At 34.0% G+C, this 20,776-nt stretch overlaps 3 protein-coding genes across 3 annotated transcripts in view; 2 read left to right on the forward strand and 1 right to left on the reverse strand.

The window, feature by feature from the left end:
• LOC133184337 (ubiquitin carboxyl-terminal hydrolase 24-like) overlaps positions 1 to 20,776 on the forward strand; it is a 376,170-nt gene that overhangs the window by 47,671 nt on the left and 307,723 nt on the right. The gene's annotated exons all lie outside the window — the stretch shown is intronic.
• Positions 1 to 20,776, reverse strand: part of LOC133184536 (sushi, von Willebrand factor type A, EGF and pentraxin domain-containing protein 1-like) — a 109,388-nt gene that overhangs the window by 15,894 nt on the left and 72,718 nt on the right. Inside the window, exons 20-22 of the mRNA XM_061319624.1 lie at positions 13,614 to 13,819; positions 6,234 to 6,483; positions 2,418 to 2,561 (exon numbers count right to left, since the gene is read on the reverse strand). Of these exons, the coding sequence (XP_061175608.1) occupies positions 2,418 to 2,561; positions 6,234 to 6,483; positions 13,614 to 13,819 (600 nt within the window). The remainder of the gene's footprint in view (positions 1 to 2,417; positions 2,562 to 6,233; positions 6,484 to 13,613; positions 13,820 to 20,776) is intronic.
• On the forward strand, positions 16,507 to 18,915 carry LOC133184473 (serine/arginine repetitive matrix protein 1-like). The gene is made up of 2 exons (XM_061319563.1): positions 16,507 to 16,911; positions 18,040 to 18,915. Exons 1-2 carry the CDS (start codon positions 16,507 to 16,509, stop codon positions 18,913 to 18,915), a joined length of 1,281 nt encoding a protein of 426 aa, XP_061175547.1.

The following is a 20,776-nucleotide window of genomic DNA, read 5'->3' on the forward strand; positions in this document are numbered from 1 at the left end:
TCATCAATGAAAGTTTAGTCACCAAAAGGCTTAAAATTACTCAGGAGTGGACTTGATCTGGTCACTTATCCGGATATCAGATACAGCATCTGAAGCAAGTCTGGTAGTTATCATTCCCTGATACATCATCCATGTAGTTTAATCTATGTAGGGCTTAAATATACACTGGAATGGACCTGCTCTAGAAACTTTAACCTGGTCACTCATCTGGAAAATGTAGATCAAATCCAGCATTCAACCAACTCTGATAATGTGCATCCCTAATACATCATCCATGCAAGTTTGGTCTAAGTTGGGTTTCTTTGGCAGCATCTGATAGCTGACTGGTGCAATTAACTATACTGAGATGCCTCATCCATGCATCTCTGATCAAGATCGGGCAAAGAAGTACTTGGAAAGAAAGAATGAGTGCACTTTAGTATGTCATTTGGAACCTTTTCGGCTATCAATTTTAAGATTTAAATTACAATAAATCACTAAGTTAATCTATGATTATTGTGCATGCATATGCTTTTGATATTTATGCCTTGAATTTTTTGTCATACATATTTCTATAATTACAGACAAAGTCATTGAAAAGAACATGTATAAGCCTTAAATTCCAGAAATTTGAACTGGATCATTTTCGAATTTAAGGTATCCGCAAATAGGCAGATACATTTAAATCACACGGAAGTGGAATGTAAACATTAGCACATGATTTTTCCGTATTCAGATTCCACACTACAAATTTAAATGGAGAAGAGAGAGATTGTGTAGTTTCGTGGTGCACAAATAATAAATGATTCTAGTGTTTAGGGCTGGGTTGTGTCTGCAGATGCCAGCAGACCATCATACAAATGAGCACAGCTATACCTACTAATCGTGCACCTGATTTGCACTGACAATACCAGAATTTCATTCAAAATACCTCGAACGAAAAAATAGTATAGAAAAAGAAGAATATATAATCTTTAAAAACCTTAATAAAATTTATGCAAAAGTCTTCAATATTTTGAAGTTGGAAGTCGATAGACACAAGGAACTTCCAATGACAGACACAATGAAAGCGTATCGAACAGTGGAATGTCACGCAAGTAAAGTGATCATAATATCAATCGGGTCAATATGGGTTGACACTTGAGGACCTGTTAATTTAGTAGCTAACTCGACCGTAGTTTGAAGACTTTTTCAAAAAATTAGATATGAGCCGCAAATTGTCCAACATTGTCCTTTGGATATGTATAAGTTTAAGTCAAAATACAAATTCTGTGCAAATGAGACGAATGGACAAGTTGCAGCTCGATGTAAACAATGTCATTGAAAACTGGTATGCATATGATTTTCAATAGAAATGTGACAAAATCGCTAGACCCCCATCGCAAAAGCCAGTGTCGCTTGGCATTATTTAATATTTTCACGTGATATCATATATCAAACCCTGCTCTTAAGACATCGTTTAATAACTCTGATACAAAAAAATTAAGAAACTTCGGAAATTTATTTTTCTCAAAGCATCGGAACCCGACTCTCATAGCTTAAGTGCACTGAACCTTTGCTCCAAAAAGTTTAACTTGAGATGCTGACACAGACATCAGTGGTATTTAGTAATCAGTATTTTTTTTTTGCTGGGTTCAAAAGTTTTAACTGCATCTTTAAATGTTATCAAAGTCAGTTTAATGGCAGTTTAATTTACTTCCTCTTTCTTCAAGGTAGAAAAATGGACCAAAATTCTGATCATTTACTATTTTGACAAGAGTTATACCCCTTTTCTGTAGTAATTTTCACTGAAATTTATGTAGCCCAAAATAATGCTTTCCACTCATCCAATTTTGTTAGATTTTTATTACTAATTTATTTTGTACATTCTATATTTTATTCATAACAAAAATATTCTGTTGCAATTAGTTTGATGGTTAGTGATAAAATGATTGAAATAAGGGGGAGACAAGAAGACTTAAAAAGAATTTATGCACTTTCACTATATGATCATTAGAACCCTGCCCTAACTTCAGATCCCCTGACTCTAGGACCATTTAGATCCCTGGTCGATGGGTATTTTTCCACTTTCTTCATGTTAAAATGTTTGATATCATAAGTGAGCACAGAAATGGGAAATGACAATACAAATAAGCGCTGCAAGTAACATGACTTTTTTCTACTTTAATACTGAAAACTAAAGGCAGACAGATAATGAAAATACTGGTATTTCAAACTCTTGACAGAGAGAATCGGAAATCATAACAATAAAAAGATAAATTGTAAGGTGTATTTCAGACACTCAAAGTACTGCAATCCTTATGCCAAATTCGTAAGGGTTGGCAGCTCTATAACAAGGTCTGACTGTAATATAATGCAAACTCAAGACCATATCACTTATAACATTCTTTAGGAAGAGGTATCCCAATCAGAGGTTCAAGCTCCACTTTGTCTCTTACCTGTGCATGTAGTTCTATCATCCCTTGATACAGTATTAGCTTGACAATTTTTACAAGATGTCTGGCCAACTGAATCCTGATACTGGCCATCTGCACACATCATACAGCTAGTGCCATTAAAATATCTTCCTGGTGGGCACATCACTAAAAAGAAAAACAAGAGTCCCATGGGCCATAACGCTCACCTGAGTCAATTTGTCCCTGCTGTTCTGCATCAGATTTTTTCCCAATATATAAACATGTGTATATTCCTATGTAAAACTTTGATCACCTTTTGGGGCCCCACCCAATACAGAGGGCCCCGATTTGAAAAAAAATGAATCTACACTGTCTACCAGAGGATGCTTCCACATTAATATGATTCATCATGGCTTTGCTGTTCTTGAGAAGACAAGTATTAAAGATTTTTCCCTAAATAACCCTATGTAAAACTCTGATTCCATACTGGGCCCCATCCTACCCCCAGGGACCATGATTTGAACAATTTAGAATCTACAAGACCTCAGGAAGCTCCACAACGTTTAAGCTTTCCTGGTCCAGTGGTTCTTGAGAAGATCTTTAATGACCCACCCTATTTTTATCTTTTCCTGATTATCTCCCCTTGGAAAGGATCATGGCCCTTCATTTGAACAATTTAGTATCCCCTTTACCCAAAAACGCATTATGCCAAAATTGGCCCAGTTGTTCATGAGAATAAGTCAAAAACGTGAAAAGTTTACAGACAGACGGACAGACAGACAGAAGGAAGGATGGACAACAGGTGATCAGAAAAGCTTTCAGCTCAAGTGAGCTAACAAGTGACCCATGGACATCAGTGCTCACCTGAATCACTTCATCAGATTTTGCTGTTCCTCAGATACAGTTATTTTTTAAGATTTCCTCCTGCATAATACCATGTAAAATTTTTGATCCCCTACTGAAGTCCCACTCTACTCTCTGGGATCATTTAAACATGACAATTAACCAAATGAAGCATGGACCGTAAGATATCAACTAGGATATGAAAATCATCAAGAAAACCTAATTATTTAATGAAGATGATTTTTTTCAGACAAGAAAAGTTTATTGACATTTTTAGGAATAATGGAATAAAAAATAATTAATAATTTATTAGTCCAATCAGGCTAGTGTCAACCTACATTTTTATAACCCAACTGAATTTTTACTAGTTTTGGGGTATTGGGGTTGTCCTTTTGCTGCAATTTTGATCCCCAGTTGTGGCTCTGTCTACCCTTGGGGCCATGATTTGAACAAATTTGAATCTGCAATACTTAATTGATTGATTGTATGTTGTTTTACGTCCTGTTCGAGAATTTTTCACTCATATAATGACGTCACCATATACCAATGAAGGACTTCAAATTCAGACCTTTACTCAGCACTCAGGGCCATTGACAGTGAGGGATCTTTATCCTGCAAACGCCTGCCGTGGCACAGGGCCTCGGTTTTTAAGGTCTCATACGAAGAACCCGTAACTTTCACTTCAAAGTGCCGAGCGCTTGGTAAAGGAACAGTTGCTATCTATTTTTTATCGACTTAGGTCAGTCGCAGCCGAGATTTGAACTCACGACCTTCTGATCACAGAGCAAGCTCTTTACCGACTGAGCTACCGTGACGCTCTGCAATACTTGAGGATGCTTATATATCAATATGGCTAATAACAGTCTTGTTGTTAATCAGAACATTTCAAAAAAATTTTTTCTTAAAACTCCCCATGTATAACTTTGGTTCCCCTTTTGTGGCCTTACCCTACTCACAAGGGCCATGATTTGAAGAAATTTAAATCTGTACTTGATGAAGATGCTTACATATTAATATAATTTATCATTGTCTGCTTGTTATTGCGATTTTTTCTTATAAATTGACAGGGGCGTAGCTAGGGGGTGTTTAATCTGGAAGCAAATCAAGGCATGGGGTTTGAGAGTTTTCAGCATTTCTGACACTTAATTTTGAGTATCCAGAAAAGAGAGTTACGTTAAAATAATCTGAGTTTCAACATATAAAATGCCTATTTCCTCATCATGAAATTAACGATAAAGAAGGAAAAATATTGCTCAATTTATGATGGGATTTAATTTTTCTTTTATAATATTTTGTTGTTGTGAAAATGATGTTGAAGCACTTGCATACGCCTAGATATGCGCCTGAATTGAGCTCTTATTATAGTCACACTCTACCCCCCCCCCCCCCCCCCCAATTAAGATTTGTACAAAGATGAATCTGCACAACCTCAGAATGCCTGTATATTAATATGACTAATCTTGGCACTGCCTTCTAAAGAAGAATTTTTAAAAAATATTTTTTCCTATAATTATATTCTCATGTAAAGCTTGGGAATAAATTTCTCCAATATATTTCCATGTTAAACTTTAATCTCCTATTATAACCCCTCCCAAGGAGCCAGGATGTTTGAATATGAATATGACTAATCATGACACTGCTGTTAAGAAGAATTTCAGAAAGCTTTCATGTTTCATTTTTTCTTGCCCAGTGGTTCATGTAAAGAAGAATTTTTATGACATCCACCCAATTAATGCCTTTTCTTGATTTAAAGAGGGCATGGGCCTTCATTTGAACTAGAATCCCCTTCATCTAAGAATGCTTTGTGGTAAGGTTGGTTGAAAATGTGAAAAGTTAATAGATGGACAGACAGATGATGGACAACATGTAATCAGAAAAACTCACTTGAACCTATGATTCTGCATCTTTGCTAGCCAAGGATTTTTGATCCACTACTCTCCTCACAAACACTTGGTGGGATTTTTTATCTTGAGTTGTGATTAGAGTTTATTGATACTGATTGACTAATCAGCAAGTGCTAATGTGAATGTCAATATATTTGTATGGGACATGTTTGGACTCCATAGTCTGTGTAAATGAAAAAACTCAAGTAAACAACGACCTGTAAGATAACATGCCATTCTATGAAAAGCTATGATGTCATCTAACTTAAAGTTGATGTTGCAGGTATAGATTTGCACCCTAAATAACAAATTCCTGCTTGTTAATTATTCTTTAAATACTACAATTTTTAAAAATGCTCTTTATGTCTGTCCATAACAAAGGCTGTGCATATGTGGTAAGATTTGACATCACGTAAGCAATCCCAATTTTTGGTAGCACTGTAGGCCAAAGGTTTGTGAGGACAGAAGTGGATTTAAAACCCTTGGCTAGTGAAGACACTTCTGATGAGCTAAAAAAAATTGTAATACACAGCCAAATTATCAGAATATAGTGCCTATACTCCACTCTAGTTTCTCCTTACACCTCCTTCTTTTAATCCCTACTATTTAAAATACAGATTTTTGCTTTTAAATGACCTTAAAACAAAATCTTAAAATGGAGAGTGCATTATTGACACTAGCTTTTTTTCAGTTTTTTTTTTCTTCATATAATTTTCTCTTAAAATTGCTCATGAATAATAAAAGACTGTTTTGACATATTTCAGAAAAAAACTTCAAGGAGAGGGTATGTACATGTATTAAACTATAGGCTTTGCCTGTTTCCCAATCTTAATTGATATATTCAATAAAATATGTTTACACTAAAACTTCATCATATACAATTAATTTGTTTTAGCAACATAACCTGTCATTAAAATTTATGATGCATTAAGTTACACATTTTAAAGTGTGTGTCCCAGGTGACCTAAAGAAAAAAATTGTCAGACTTTGGTGTTACATACATTCCTCAGCAAGTCCAATTATTTTCAAAATATAACTATTTTCAGCCTATATCCCTAACTTACAAAATGGCGCATAACCCAAAAAAATTCAGATGATCAATAAATCAAAACACAAATTAATTGTAACTTACCACATTGTTCACTGTTTCCTAACTCAGGTTTAATAAGTACCATGTTGTCAGAGCACTTGTTTCCATCGTCAACCCCTTTGATGCTTTTAACTGATAAACTTGATTGGGAACCTCCATCACAAAGTACCGTATTATTATGCAGGAAAGAAGACGGGTTGAGGTTCACTATTATATATAGTGTTTGTAAACAAGTAGATCTTACAGCATCAGCACCACTTCCAGTAAATTCTCCACTAAAGACAGTGATGATCTACAATGACAAGGTGAAGATAACGAACAGTGATCGATCTCACAAAAATCTACAAGCAATACAAATTTGTGAACAGGGCATTAAACATGCACTCCTGGAAATTCCAGAGGTGGGATCAGGTGCCTAGGAGGAGTGAGCATCCCCTATTGACTGATCACACCTGCCGTGAGCCTTATGTATTGATCAGGTAGATGGAACATTCCTTATTGAAATTTAGTGTATAAACAAAGGCCTAACAATTTGAATGAAACACATCAGCCAAAACATGACCCAGTGATAGGTTATATATGCTAACAAGGTCATTATAACAACATAGAATTTACAAAATGCTGACTTTAAACGAGGTTGTTAAAATTCCTGTAACTCAACTTATCTGTCAGTAAAGCCTGCCTTGGTTTAAAAATTGATCGAACTTGGAGCATGCTCTTGAGTATCGAACAAATTGGGAGACATAAACACCATATGCAGGTGATAGCGGAATTTACTACATAAATAAGGAAAGCTGACGATGGAAAATAAAAATATTATATTCTTTTGCTCTAACTTGGTCAATTCAACTGCCTTGTTCTTATATACAATGTACAACAAAATGAGCCTATATCTAACACATCTGCACTAGCCAAGTATTTCTGATTCCCTACTCTACTCACAAAGCCCTGGCCTATCATGCTATCAAAAGGATGTTTTACTGAGGTGTTGTTAAAGTATATTGTTTGTTCAACCAATCAGCAAAGCTGTAGTCAATGACAATTGCTCCATTTTAGGCCTCTAAGTGGCCTTTAAAATTTAGGCACCAGCTGGCGCCTTATCAAAAAAATTTAGTCGCCAATGCAAATGTTTAGTTGCCAGGCAATTTTTCTAAGGTGCCAACTTTAAAAGTTAACAGAATATAGGGACCCATGATGTGCCTAAGAAAACAAGACATGTCCATATCCATTGCTAAAAATAATTTCCCTTCTCTTAAATTTCCTTTCCCTTTTTCAGAAAAAAATTGTTAAAAATGTGAAAATTTCTGGAATTCGACAATTGCCAAGTCAATTTAAACCAGTCGCCAATTCGGCGACTTATGGAAAAATTTTAGGCGCCAATCAAACATTTTAGGCGCCATGGCGACTAAATTAGTTGCCAATTAGAGCCCTGCATTTGGAACTTTTCTTGACGCTATAGTCTTGGGAATGAAAATCACAAAATAATAAAATAAATTCTTCATATAAAGGCCAGTCTATTAATAGCTGTGGGTCACTCAACTTTAAAAAGAACTGATATCTACAGGTAGATGAAGACTTGCACTCTAAAGAACAAATAAAAATTACTTTTAAATACCCAGTCATAAGTTTGTCTTGTTTCTGACAATACCTCCAGTTTCACTGATAGTAACACCACCCAAGAATGATCAAAACAAAATTCAACTTTCCAAAAATTATGAGCAAATCATGTATGCAAAGCAATAGTGAGAGTAAGACACTTTTTACCAACAGTTGAAGAACTGAACACATCTCTGTGATTACTTTAGTTGCAAAAAATTTTTGTCAACATCCCCACCAATAAAAAGGGAGAGATAGTAAACTAAAATCTGGAAGAAAACTTTTGACTTCCTTTATAAAAGTAAAACATAAGTAATCAAAGTTTAAGAAGCTCATCTCGACAAATGTTATCAATAAGTGAATCAAATTTCACACAAAATTTTTTCGAGTTAGTGTGCATCCCTAGATCAATATCCATGCAGCAAGTTTGGTCTAGTATAGGACTTGCAGTTACTTGGGAAAGGACCTGCTTCAAAAACTTTACCTGTTCACTTTTCTTGAAGATGTAGATAGGATCTAACATCCGAAGCAAGTCTGGTAGTGTGAATCCCTATGCAATACCATGCAAGTTAAATCATAACAGGCCTTATAGTTACTTGGGAACAGAGCTACTCAAAACTTTAACTGGTCTCTCATTTGAAAAATGTAGGCATAGCTCCAGATATGTTGCATATTTGCAGAAATATGCATTGAATTTTACAAAATATGCATTAAAAATTAAAACTGGGTGTACATTTACTCATTAGCAATCTTATTACAAAAGTCCTGCATAGGATGGATTGAATAATACAAATATGACCTAACTGATGATTTGTTTGAAATTTTTCAAAACACGTACAATATTAAGTTAAAAGCGTTTTAATAACCAGGACAATTCTAGTAATAGCAACAAAAATTTAAAAGAACCTAGGAGGATTTCCAGGTTGGGAGTAAGATTTAAATATAATAAACTGATTTCTTTCAACAGATAGACTATGCACTAGGTACATTTACTTTAAGCACACTAAAGCTTGCATCATCCAAATTAACAAGTGTGATATACAAGGGATAGAAAAAGTTACCAAGAAAACAATGGATAGTTGGTGAAAAAAGTCTTAGCTGAAGAAAAAAGTTTATACAGTGGCGTCTCGTTATTACATGTATCATGCTCATTTTATCATGGTAATATATTGTAATACCAAGGGCAGCATAATAAAAGTTAGCTATAAATTCCATTAAAACATATTTTGAAAGCTTATGTTATCATAAAATCTGGAAATTGTATGTCGGATCCAGCATCTGAAGCAAGTCTAGTAGTGTCCATTCCTATAGATGCATCATCCATGCAAGTTTGGTCCAGGTAGGGCTTAATGTTGCTTGGGAATGGACTTGCTCCTAAAACTTTAACTGGGACACCAACCGATGGTGTATCATTTACTTCTTTGCAGTTAATATTATATCAAATTATTGCAGTGGTTATTAGAGACCATATTTATATGTTTCAAAATTGAAGCCATACATGTGATAAGTCAAAGACCACAAACCTGTAAGGAGCCTTAAAAAAACTGGAATTTGGGTGAAAAAACAGTACACTGCCTATCAAAAAATGGTATAAAATATCGCTTAAATTCTTCTGATAAGGCACCTTATTTCTAAACCAACAAATATATATTGTTGCAAATGTCTTATTTTAAAAGTTGTAATGGAGATTTGAATGCTTTAAAATTTCATATATGGGTGAATTAAAAAAAAATGACCACCAAACTGAATTTTTTTGGAAAATTTCAACTACTTATAACATATTTTTCACTTATATCATCATATTGCACATGCATTCTAGTTTAAAATCCTGAAGTGGCAATATAATAGACAATTGGATAAAAAAGTTTCAGATTTTTTATTAGTAAAATTTCTTTTGAAAAAAGAAAATATCATTACACCTTAAAAGACTTTCTAAAATACATAATCACAAGAAATTATAGCTTTTAATGCTTCAAAATGGTAAAAGGGGTATAGATGACTAAATCTAGACCTTGATTGGGTATCTTCTCTTGTATATGTGACAAAAATTGGCTTTTTGATTGTTATTTTACATTATTTTTTTCAATTCTGGTTTGAAAAGTTTTAATATGAAAAAAATATGAAGCAGTAAAATTCTTCAAAAGTCACTTTTTTGTCCCTTCAAGTCAATTCTTTAAATCTAAGCCAAACAAGAATTTTTATATACAAGTTCTCTTACAAAAAATACTAGATTTTGAAGTGACCCTATGTTACATTATTGTGTTGCACTCCTGACATCTGATATGTATTTTATTTAACATTGTTTTAAAAATTCTAACACACAATAACCCATTCTTACTTTGTAAATCAATTTGTCGTTTTGATATTTTCCATCTTTTACGGCAGGTTTTTCATATTTTGAAGACCTTAAAACATGATTATTTGCAAACTGTAATATATATAAATTGTATTTAAAACTATATGTGAAATGATGAAAACTTCTCCCTGAATTGACTGTAAAATTTCTGAAATTTGTTGATAGACATAGTGCTTTGAACATCAAATAGTATCAAACATTTTTTTTCAACTTATCTTTTAGTAAAGATAGTTAAAAAGCATTGGTAATTATAAAGCAGTTTTGTTGCACTCCTGACTGCAGTAAAATTTAAAATTAAAACCATATAACACAAAAATTCATAAAGTGTTGGCAACATCCAGTGGTAATGAAATTGTGCAATATTTATAACCCAATACTTCAGTATTAAAACAGATGAAAGTATTTAAAATTCACATTTTATCTGAAATTATTCCCTATTTATGCCAAAAAACTAGCTTAAATGTATATTTAGAAGATAAAATATATTTTATAGCATATTTTCCTTTAGAGGACAAACAAGTAACCCACTAGAAAAATTCTATTCATCATTTTTTCTTTATTTTTATTCTTACTGGATGATTTATAATTCTAACATATTTGTTGCACTCCTAACCAAAAGCATTGGGGCCTTCAAAGTAGAATTGTGAAGTGAAAATTACATAAGAACTTGTTCTGTTGTTTCAGTGAAGTTAAGGAGGAATTACTTGAATTTTATGACAATTTTTTAGTGTGTTTATTTTTAACGTTCATTAAAAAATCACAAAAAAGATAAAAACACATCTGAATTGATAAAATTGAAAAAGGAAGGATTTTAATAATAAAACTGTCAATAATTTAGTATTAAATTATACAAAAAGATCATTATTAATTAATGAATACTTCTAAGCGTGAATAGAAGTGTTTTCGACACACAATTTGAATCTTTAAAAAAATGTGTTGCACTCCTGACCATAGAAATATAGATCTGAAGCACAGCCAGATCCTGTAATTGATAAATCTATTTGGTAAAAATGTTCTTTGTGTCTTTATTTTCCAAAATAAAAATCAGAAAATCATATAATGATAATAGTTTTTTCATGCTTGGGAGCAAAACATCAAATGTTGCACTCCTGACATTATTGGGTATGCACATATACTTGACTCTCATTAATGCTGCTTGTGATTTATATAAAATTTTTAAGTTTTAAAATGTTTATCAGTTATTGTTTTACACTTCAAAAATTCTTTTTTGTCTTAATTTTCTTTCAGAATTTTACAATTGATGTTTTTTGGCAACACTACATTTTTTCTGTTGCACTCCTGACATGGTATAACATTTTTTTAAACATCAGCCATGCATGACCACAACTTGATTAAACAAAAGTTACTACAGTCCAAATTTAATGCTCAATACTTTGAATATTATCAGGAAAGTCTTTATTTTCAACATAAAGCATTATTATTTATTTCACAGATCTCCAAAAAATATTGAAATTTCAAAATGTCACAAAAAGGTGTTGCACTCTGACAATTTTAGCATCATTTTTGGGCATAACTTTTTTGTTAATTGAGATATCAACGAGATATTTGGCAGGTAGTTAGACACTACCAAAAGACATATGCTGAGACATAGAAATCTACATGTATTTTCATTGCCTGTATTTTTAGTGTGGGTTGATAAATATGCGTTTGGTCATTTTTTTTAATTCACCCATATTGTGTTTTATAATCACAATGTTCTTATGAATCGACTATAAATTAAGCTAGTTTAGATGATAGTTTGTTTGCCAGCTTTATATAGTATTAACGTGAGAGTCAATGTCTCCAATTTACATCTTGTTCATATTACTGATATATACATCAGCAATGCTAAATAACAGCAGCAAATACAATCATACATAAATTTCAGCACATAAAAACTTAAAACTATATCCTTTATTTCAGCGTAATCAGGGTAATAAACATCGTATATTTTATACCTACGAAGATCTGGGTCAGATTCATGTATATTAAGTCATGTATATCTACTTTAGAAGTTGGCTTAATTTTTTTCAATAAAGTTACGAAACATTAACAGTTATAATTAAGTACCCCCTTAAAAATAAAGCTACCTAAAGAGGTATCTTGATCCAGATTTATAGCAAGATAATTATCCCAATTGGCAGTTCACACCTTCACATGTGATGGTTTGTGTACACACAATTATCAGAAGGTCAAGTGTCAAACACAGGTGATGTTTTCCAGTGTCTCGCGAGCAAGAATGAGAGAAAAATGGCAGCATTTAGCGAGAAAAGCAAAATACTGTACAAATTTTCATATTCCGTGAATTTTGGTGTCCCGCCAGTACACGATGAATGGGCTCAAAAAATGGTACATTTTGCGCACTGCTGGTACACATAACATGTATGTGAAGCGTAAAACACCAATCCCAATGCCATTGCTTTTGAGATCTGAATCTCCCTCTATTTTGTCACTGTAGGTTAACATGTATGAAACAAGTGTACATATACAGACAAACAATATCAAACTCAACGGGACCTAGAAAAAACTTCTAAATATTCAAGGATTTGAGATATCGAGGGTAAAATACTTAATAAAGAATATGTGGATGGAATTCCAAATCCTTGACATATCCATGGTATTTGAGATATCGGTGTTTGAGATACCGAAGTTCAACTCTATAAATTTTTATAATAAGAAACTTAGTAAATGGGATGCCATTATTTATGGCATATTGTAACTGTCTTGTTTGTGTGTCCTGTCTTGTCTGTGCGTTATACAAAAGAGACATAAATTACTGAATTATTAACAGTTATGGCAAAGATTATAGCTTCTCAAACATACATCAAATTTCAAGATAAAGGTCATGAGGTCAAATATCATAATAATATCCAAAAGGTCTTGTCACAAGTAATACACATGTGAAAAAAAATATCAAAAACCAAAGTATACAATCGGAAAGGTCTTGTCACAGGTAATGCACATGTCAAATATGAAAGCCATATCTATTCTCAATCAAAAGATATAAGCAAAGATAAAATTTTTGAAAGTAGGCCAAACTTCAAGGTCATGGGGTCAAAAATCAAGGTATATTTGGAAAGGTCTTGTCACAGTAATATAATGTATAATATGAAAGCCCTATCTTTTCTTATTCAAAAGTTATGACCAATTTAATGAAAAATAGGTCAAACTTCAAGGGTAAAAAATCATAGTATATTTGGAAAGGTCTTGTCACAAGTAATGTACATGTGAAATATGAAAGCCTGATCTCTTCTCATTTAAAAGTTATGACCAAGGTTAAAGTTTTTGTGACAGACTGAAAGACGGACAGATGAATGAGATTTAATGTCCCTCGCTTTCACGAAAGCGGGGAACAAAAAATGTTCCAATACTACATTTTAGGAACATAATAAGAAACAACTCAAAACAATTCAACATATCATAGGATTGGATGGAACATCTAATCATAATTTTTTCGAACTAAAAAATACCTGAAATGCTTTTGTTGTTGATATGAAACTGTTTATCATAAACTTTCCTGGTTTCAAGTCTTTACATCTGTCATCCACTTTTTGTGCAATAGTTGTGTTATATACAGCCAGTGAATTGTCAAAGCCTTGCAAACATGAGGAAGCAGGAAGATCCACTAAATCATAAACCACCTCAAACTTAGCTTTGTAGGATGGAGACTCTGTCACTGAAAAAAAGTAGAAAATCAAATAGTCAGATGATTCCTTTTCCAATATTGAATGATTCTAAGTGTACAGGACTCAGGAAACATGAAATTAACAGACTAGGGATTAATATCCTCAACATGTATCCTGTAAAAGGACTTGGTCTCAATTTAATTTCCAAAATTTCTGATTTATTTCCCATTTAAGTGTGTTCCTTTAATTATTTTAATTGGTTTAAACTGAGTACTTTGTTAGTTTTCTTCTTTTTTTCAATGACTTCCCTTACTTTTAAATGCATTTCTTTTGTAATGCTAAGTTACTGAGGTAATTCATGTGAAGTTCCCAACTGAAAGGGATAGTACCCAAACAAGACAGTTATAGAAGACCTTGGAGGATAGGAACACAAAACAGCTTGTGAGACCAATGTGTAAAGAGTCCAAGGGCCTGTTTTACAAAAGAAACTAAAACTGTCCAAAAGGGACAAATACCCCCCGCTGGGTTTTTCAGAGAAGGTACCAAATCACTAATGTTTTCTAGATGTGAGAGGTGTTCACAATTTGCTTAACATTTAGAGTGAAAATTTAATTAAAAATTATATTTTTTTAATGAATGAAACTAAGGTGCAGCCTAATAAAACATCAATACTAATAATTACAGTGTTTTTTTATTAAACTGAAAAAATAGTTTGCAACTATCTGTCATCTTTGTGAGACATGACACTCTGCAAATTGATTGTTGAAAAAAAAAAAATCATAATTAATTATACAAAATCAAATTGATCTTAATACCTTTTTATCAAACTCTTTTTAAAAGTAAAAGGCTGGTTCCAGTCACTATGTATTTTGACAGACATAAATTTTAATTAAGAGACTTAGACAACAGGGATCTTTATTTCTTTCTGCCCAATTCCCAGGAGATATAGATAAGACCTGCTTGATCAGAGATGCCCTAACAGCTTCCCACACTGAACTCATTAATTAATCTTTAACTGGATGCATGTCCACTCATTAATCCCAAGGGACAAATGGATTTACACTATCTGCTGTGTAATGTAAAAACTGTTTTTAATACTTTGTGATTTTTTTTTTTAGTTCTAAAGAGTAATTTTAAGCTGTAGTTCACATTTTTGTACAGATGTTCTAGATTCTATGTCTCAAACCTTAGACATAAACCCAAAATGACTAAGTCAATAAAAATGAAAAAAAAAACACCTGTAAAATGTAGAAAAATTATCAAATAATGTTGAAAATGCCAGGTGCACATCTTCATATGGCAAATAATAAGTGTACAAATTTTCATACAAATCTATGTGATAGTCTCTGGGAACAGATCCGGACAAAACCACATAATAAAAATGAAAAAAAAAAAACACCTGTAAAATGCAAAAAAATTATCCAATCATGACGAAAATACCAGGTGCACACCTTCATATGGTGAATAATGAGTGTACAAATTTTCAGACAAATCCTTGCAACAGTTTCCAAGAAATGGTCCGGACAAAATCTCGTCTACAGACAGACAGACTTACAGTACGGGCAACGCGGTTTGGTCATTTAACGCGCGTCGCGGCGGTGTTGATCTCATCGCGGTTTGGCCAGGTAAATCAGGTAACACCGCTCATCCCCGCGGTTAGATTAATTCCCCGTCGCGGTGCAAAGTCTAGATTTCTGAGCGAGGATAGTACTGTAAACAAACGCGAGTTATCTCCCCCAATGGAAAATTCTGGAAAAATTATCAGCGTTAAAAAATCAATAAAATTATGTCTCTATTAAAGAAAGAATACTTGTATGAATATTTTTTTTTTTTTCGTGAAGAAGATATCATAATTTTACTTTACGTTATTAAAATATACATTTATGAAACTGAGTATAATATTTATTTAAAAATACATATAAAAATATATTTAATAAATATTTTAATATACCTGCTTATCAAAATTTCAACAAAGGTTTGATAGCGATATTCTGTCGATATATATATATAATATATATAATTTAAACATATACATTCATTAATGTCATACTACTATGGTGTCAATATCAATGTTATAAAAACTTACGGAAATAAATATTCAGAGAGAGAGAGAGAGAGCGAGAGAATTGCTTTTTCTATATGAATAATATCAAAATATTCAATCGACAGATAGTCATTTCGATTATTACAAAAATTCATGAATGTATTATGAGACAGGAAGTATTATGTAAAAATGGTACCGAGCATGTGTGATGTACACTTTCAAGTTTTTTTTTGTCTACTGGAAATTATTTTTTTTTTATATTGGAAAGCTTATGAAAATACTCTATAGACACCGATTAGATTACAAAGAAAAGAAAAGAGAAAATAAAACACAGCTAGAAAAAAAATGAAATAATAATTAAAGTTGATTAATTTTCTTACTGACTTTCGGAGATATAAAATTACTGTATAAACATCGTTCGATTGATCGTTCAACTCTGTTCAACATGTTCAATAAAGACCGATCTAGTGTGACTAATTACTATCAATTAAGTTCAATTTCATTTCCGTAGTAGGCCATCAGAAATGTATTATAATGCGTAGCGTGTTAACATTAGACTCATAATTAAAATGTTAAAAGAAATCTATAGAAACCGACAATTTTTCTGATACTACACTGAACATTCATCAGTCTTACACAAGTGATTGAACTGAGAGGACTTATTTCTGTGTTTTTGACTATAAACTGTGGATCATGGCTAGGCGACTTAAGCGTTTGGACACTCATTTTATTGTGCGGTATTTGTGTGACGATGAACTGCAAGTGAGAAATCGTGTGTCCTTCAAGTGTGATGGAGACTCTACAATTAGTGTTGGACTTGAGTATGATGTACAGTGGGGTAAACCAAAAGAAGTGGATAGGGCTGTTGTGTTGTTTTCTGGGACTGAACAGCAGATGCGGGAGAAAATTAAGGATTTGTTGGTACCTCTACCAAACCCAGTTGCAGCATCCTCACCCCCCCCCCCCCCATCCAGATCAACTTCCCCACCAAGACTGCCATCCCAACCCAGCTCACCAACATCTCCACGATCCCAAACCCCACCCAGATCACCTTCGTCAGCCCCTTCTCCAAAACGCAGGAAGACAACGGCTAGTCTGGTAGGTACGACCCATTGCTTACACGTAAACGTTAAAACTAAAATGTTTCTGTACAACTGTCACCCAACTGATTAAAATTACGTAAAATTACGTAATGTGTACGGGTATCTATCAACTGTCTTACATGTACATGTACCATGGATCAAATATCCATGTTAAGAATAAATAACACAAACAATTTTTTTCCGAAACCAGAAATATTTCTCATAGAATTCTATTAAAAAGGGTAACCTGAATAATGTTCGCTAGGTAAAGTGGCAGAAATTTGTAAGATTTTGACACAATGTTAAAAATACATGCACAGTTTTGTATATAATTACATAGAAAACGAAATATAGTCGCATATCTAATTTTTTTGTCTTATGAATCCTTAATTGTGTGTGTTTCTTTTAGATTATTATTATTAAAATAAACTGCATCCTAAACACAATTTTATAAAAATTGAATCAGTCAGTAATTAAAATTTTGAATCAATTATGAGACGATCTAGGACTAATCAACCTCAAGGTACTGTAGCCGTAACGCATGGTTGAGTTATTACACAGAAAAATAATATACACATTCTACATGTACGGCTATTACCGAGATTATTGGGAGCCAGGGCTAATTGGTTTGAATAAACTGAAATTATATACAGTCAATGTGGCGGATCCAGGAAATGATTTTTGAGTTAAGGTCAATTAAACAATGTTTAAGCTGTTTCATGGTATTAAAGTTAAATTATTTTTAGGTGTTTTTAGATTTTAAGATATGTCCAGTCGTCAAGTTATTCAAAACGTTTAAAAAAAGAAACACAGGTAAAAATTACACCAATATAATTGAGTTCAAACACCATGTTTAAAACCTTTGTATTGTGTGCGTTCAAGCGGAAAGAGATTAACTTTCAAAGTTTACCTGTTTACTGTATATTTTACTCGGAGTTCAGACAGCTTTTTGTTAAAATGAAAAAAAGTCTTCGAGCGCGCAAGAGGGGGGGGGGGGGACAGAAAACAAGAATTTGCTATAACAAGTCTCGAAATAAATAGTTAAGCACTGCATGGTCAATATAAATACAGAAAAGCAAACATTAATATAGAAACTGTATTAATTTTTTTTTTCATTGTTTTAAAATTTTTCTTTTCATTTCAGACAAGATCTGGAAAGCCGAAGGCTTCGCTCATCGCAGATGGCTCGCCGCCAGCCGAAGATTCAGCTACATCTATCCCCAAGACACCTGTCCGACAAAGACCTGCACCTGAAACACAGAATTCAGAGCCAGCCCAGTTAGAGTCACTCACTCCAATCCCAACGCCAGCGTCAACAACCCCAGTTGTGCGTTTCCGCCCTTACCGGACTTCGACAAATGACGACGATTTGGTGAAGGCGCTAATGAGAGAAGTCAAGGAAATGCGACAGACTCTGGATGTTATCAACAAAAAACTTGATGCGTCGAATAGGAGGGGAACAGCGTCAGATTTACAATTAAAGACAGTGCTTGCTAATACAAACATTCTTATCGATGTGGTCAGGAAAATCCCAGCTGCAAGTGGAGTGGAGTTCCTGCAAACCAGTGATCCTATTGCTGATACGATGAGTGACAGTAGTCCTGGAGATGTGTACCAAGGTGTTCCCGAAGAATATCAACTTCCAGATACCGTCCTCAGAGACATGATTAAGGAATCAAGGAACGCAGGAAATTTCGCAGTTAATCTCACAAGGAAGATTTTCCCCGAACTGTACGGTGAGGGCAACCTGCGAATGGAGTGCAACTGGTACGGTGGTGGAAAACTCTCCAAAAAAGAACTGGATCCAGCGAGAAAGCAAGTGGTGAGGCGCTATGTGTGTTACTTCTTCCCAGAATTCAAACCCGAGGATTCCTGGAGGGAGAGGATCGTCTCCAAAATAAACGAGTCACTGAGGCGAAATGACAAAAGACTAAAGAAGGATAGTGTCAATCTTGTGATGCCCTCTGTGCCAGAAAGTGACTTTGGTTGCTCCGATGACGTCTTCACCTTTAATGACTAATTTTTTTTTTTTTTTTTATCTCTGATTCATTGTTGTGACCCACATGTTGTAAACTCAGGGATTTATACGTTCGAAAGAACGATTGGAAAAGACAGTAACAGAGTAATATAATTCGTTATTTGATGAAGAAAAAATGTAGTTAATACACGTAAAAACACTATTCCAAAGAATATTAATACATGTATAAATGTGATTTGTTTGCTTAATTCTTTGGAATGTATCATTTCATTTATTAATAAAATAATTATAAAAGATTGCACTTTTAGTCTATATCAAAGGTTGTGATACTGAATGATAGCATGATATTTTATTGTAAAATAAATACAACTAGCAGGATATTTTATTGAAAAATAAATATAACAATCACTGAAATTTATAATTTAATGAGAATATTATCACAGTGTAAATTTTGATTAAAAACAATTTTAGTGACATGTTTTACCTGACTTTGAAATATACTTTTAATTATCTGTAATTACTTTAAATATCACGAAAAACTTTAATTATGCTAATTACTATGTTACTCAAAACGCGCCAATTTAATCAATTTACTCAACATGTCATGAGTTATTCTATCTAAACCATCTGTCACTCATGTTCAGAATTGTGCTAATTGTCATTGTTATACTTTATTATTTATATGTTACATGCATCATTGTTAATCAGTCAAGTCCTAGGCTTCGGATTGTTCGGGTGCAATTTTTGGATTTCCAGAATTCGCCCTACCGACCTAAGTTATAATAAAGTGCTATTCCATCGTTAGCATTTTTATGTTTCATTGTTGCCGGAAAGTTTTACATTTATTTTCCCCGGTGATAATTTGGTGGAGAATCCGGGTATAACACCCGGGACTGCTGCATATATTTTGTAGCAGTTTGATCCTGAGTACCAGCAACTAAGCGAGTTTCCCCAAGACGGCCAACAACTATAACCTCAACCACACCATGCAAACCCGGAGAAAAGGATTTTACCGCTCCTCCCCAGCATCTTTCCAGCGCCATTGTCTTTCGCGTCCTTGGAATACACCAGGACCAGCACGAATTTTCTCGACACCGGGATCCAGTCCACGGTGCTATAGGTGCGGGAAAACTTTCTTCCACGGCCACCTTTTCACGTGTCCAGCTACACGTTCCGAGTGTTTCGTGTGCGGAAAACTTGGTCACCATGCGAAAGTATGTTTCTCTTCTGCAACCACACCTTACCGTTCCTCTCAAAGGAATACATTTCCATTGGCGTCCATCGATCATTCAACGATCAAAAAGGATCAAGCCAAGGGGTCAGGACGGGCCTGCTTGAAGACAAACCCGGGAAACCCGTCTGTAGGATCGCCTGACAAAAAAATCGTCAAAATGCGATTCTACTGCAGGTATGTGTATTTCTCGGACTGCTTCCAAAAATAGTCCGAAGAGTGTTGCTGTTGCGGAGACGCAAAGGAAGAGTGTACTTTATCTGCAGACTAAGTCCGTAAGCAAACGGCGCAGGGATTCAAAAAGAATAAAGGACTATTACGATAGATTGCAGTTAGTGAAATCTTTACCATTCCAAGACCTAAGTTCCGAAGATATTCGTAATTTATCTAAATCAACAGGCCATACCATCCAACTAACTGCATTACAGAATAAAAATAAGACCTTAAAGACAAAAATTAGTGAACTAATACGGAAATGTGACAATCTTCAGACCGTAACATCCACTCTTCATAAACAAATTTCAAAGTTACAGAACAGACCAAACGAACGAAGACCATACGACTTAACTAGACGTGTCGACAAACAACACCCTTTCCTCCCGCTACCAACACCAACCAAGCGTTACTGGTACCAACAACCTAGTGTTCCACATGCCAGTCCCCGGTGATTCC

This window comes from Saccostrea echinata, unplaced genomic scaffold (assembly GCF_033153115.1).
Source record: "Saccostrea echinata isolate AGI-Se365-2 ecotype Australia unplaced genomic scaffold, CSIRO_AGI_Sech_v1 ptg000010l, whole genome shotgun sequence".
Classification (NCBI taxonomy): domain Eukaryota; kingdom Metazoa; phylum Mollusca; class Bivalvia; order Ostreida; family Ostreidae; genus Saccostrea; species Saccostrea echinata.

Bases quoted from the DNA above. Each gene is read 5' to 3' on its own strand.
- LOC133184473 (XM_061319563.1), top strand. From the start codon at position 16,507: ATGGCTAGGCGACTTAAGCGTTTGGACACTCATTTTATTGTGCGGTAT. The intron at 16,912-18,039 runs GTAGGTACGACC...TTTTCATTTCAG, and splicing joins GGAAGACAACGGCTAGTCTG to ACAAGATCTGGAAAGCCGAA.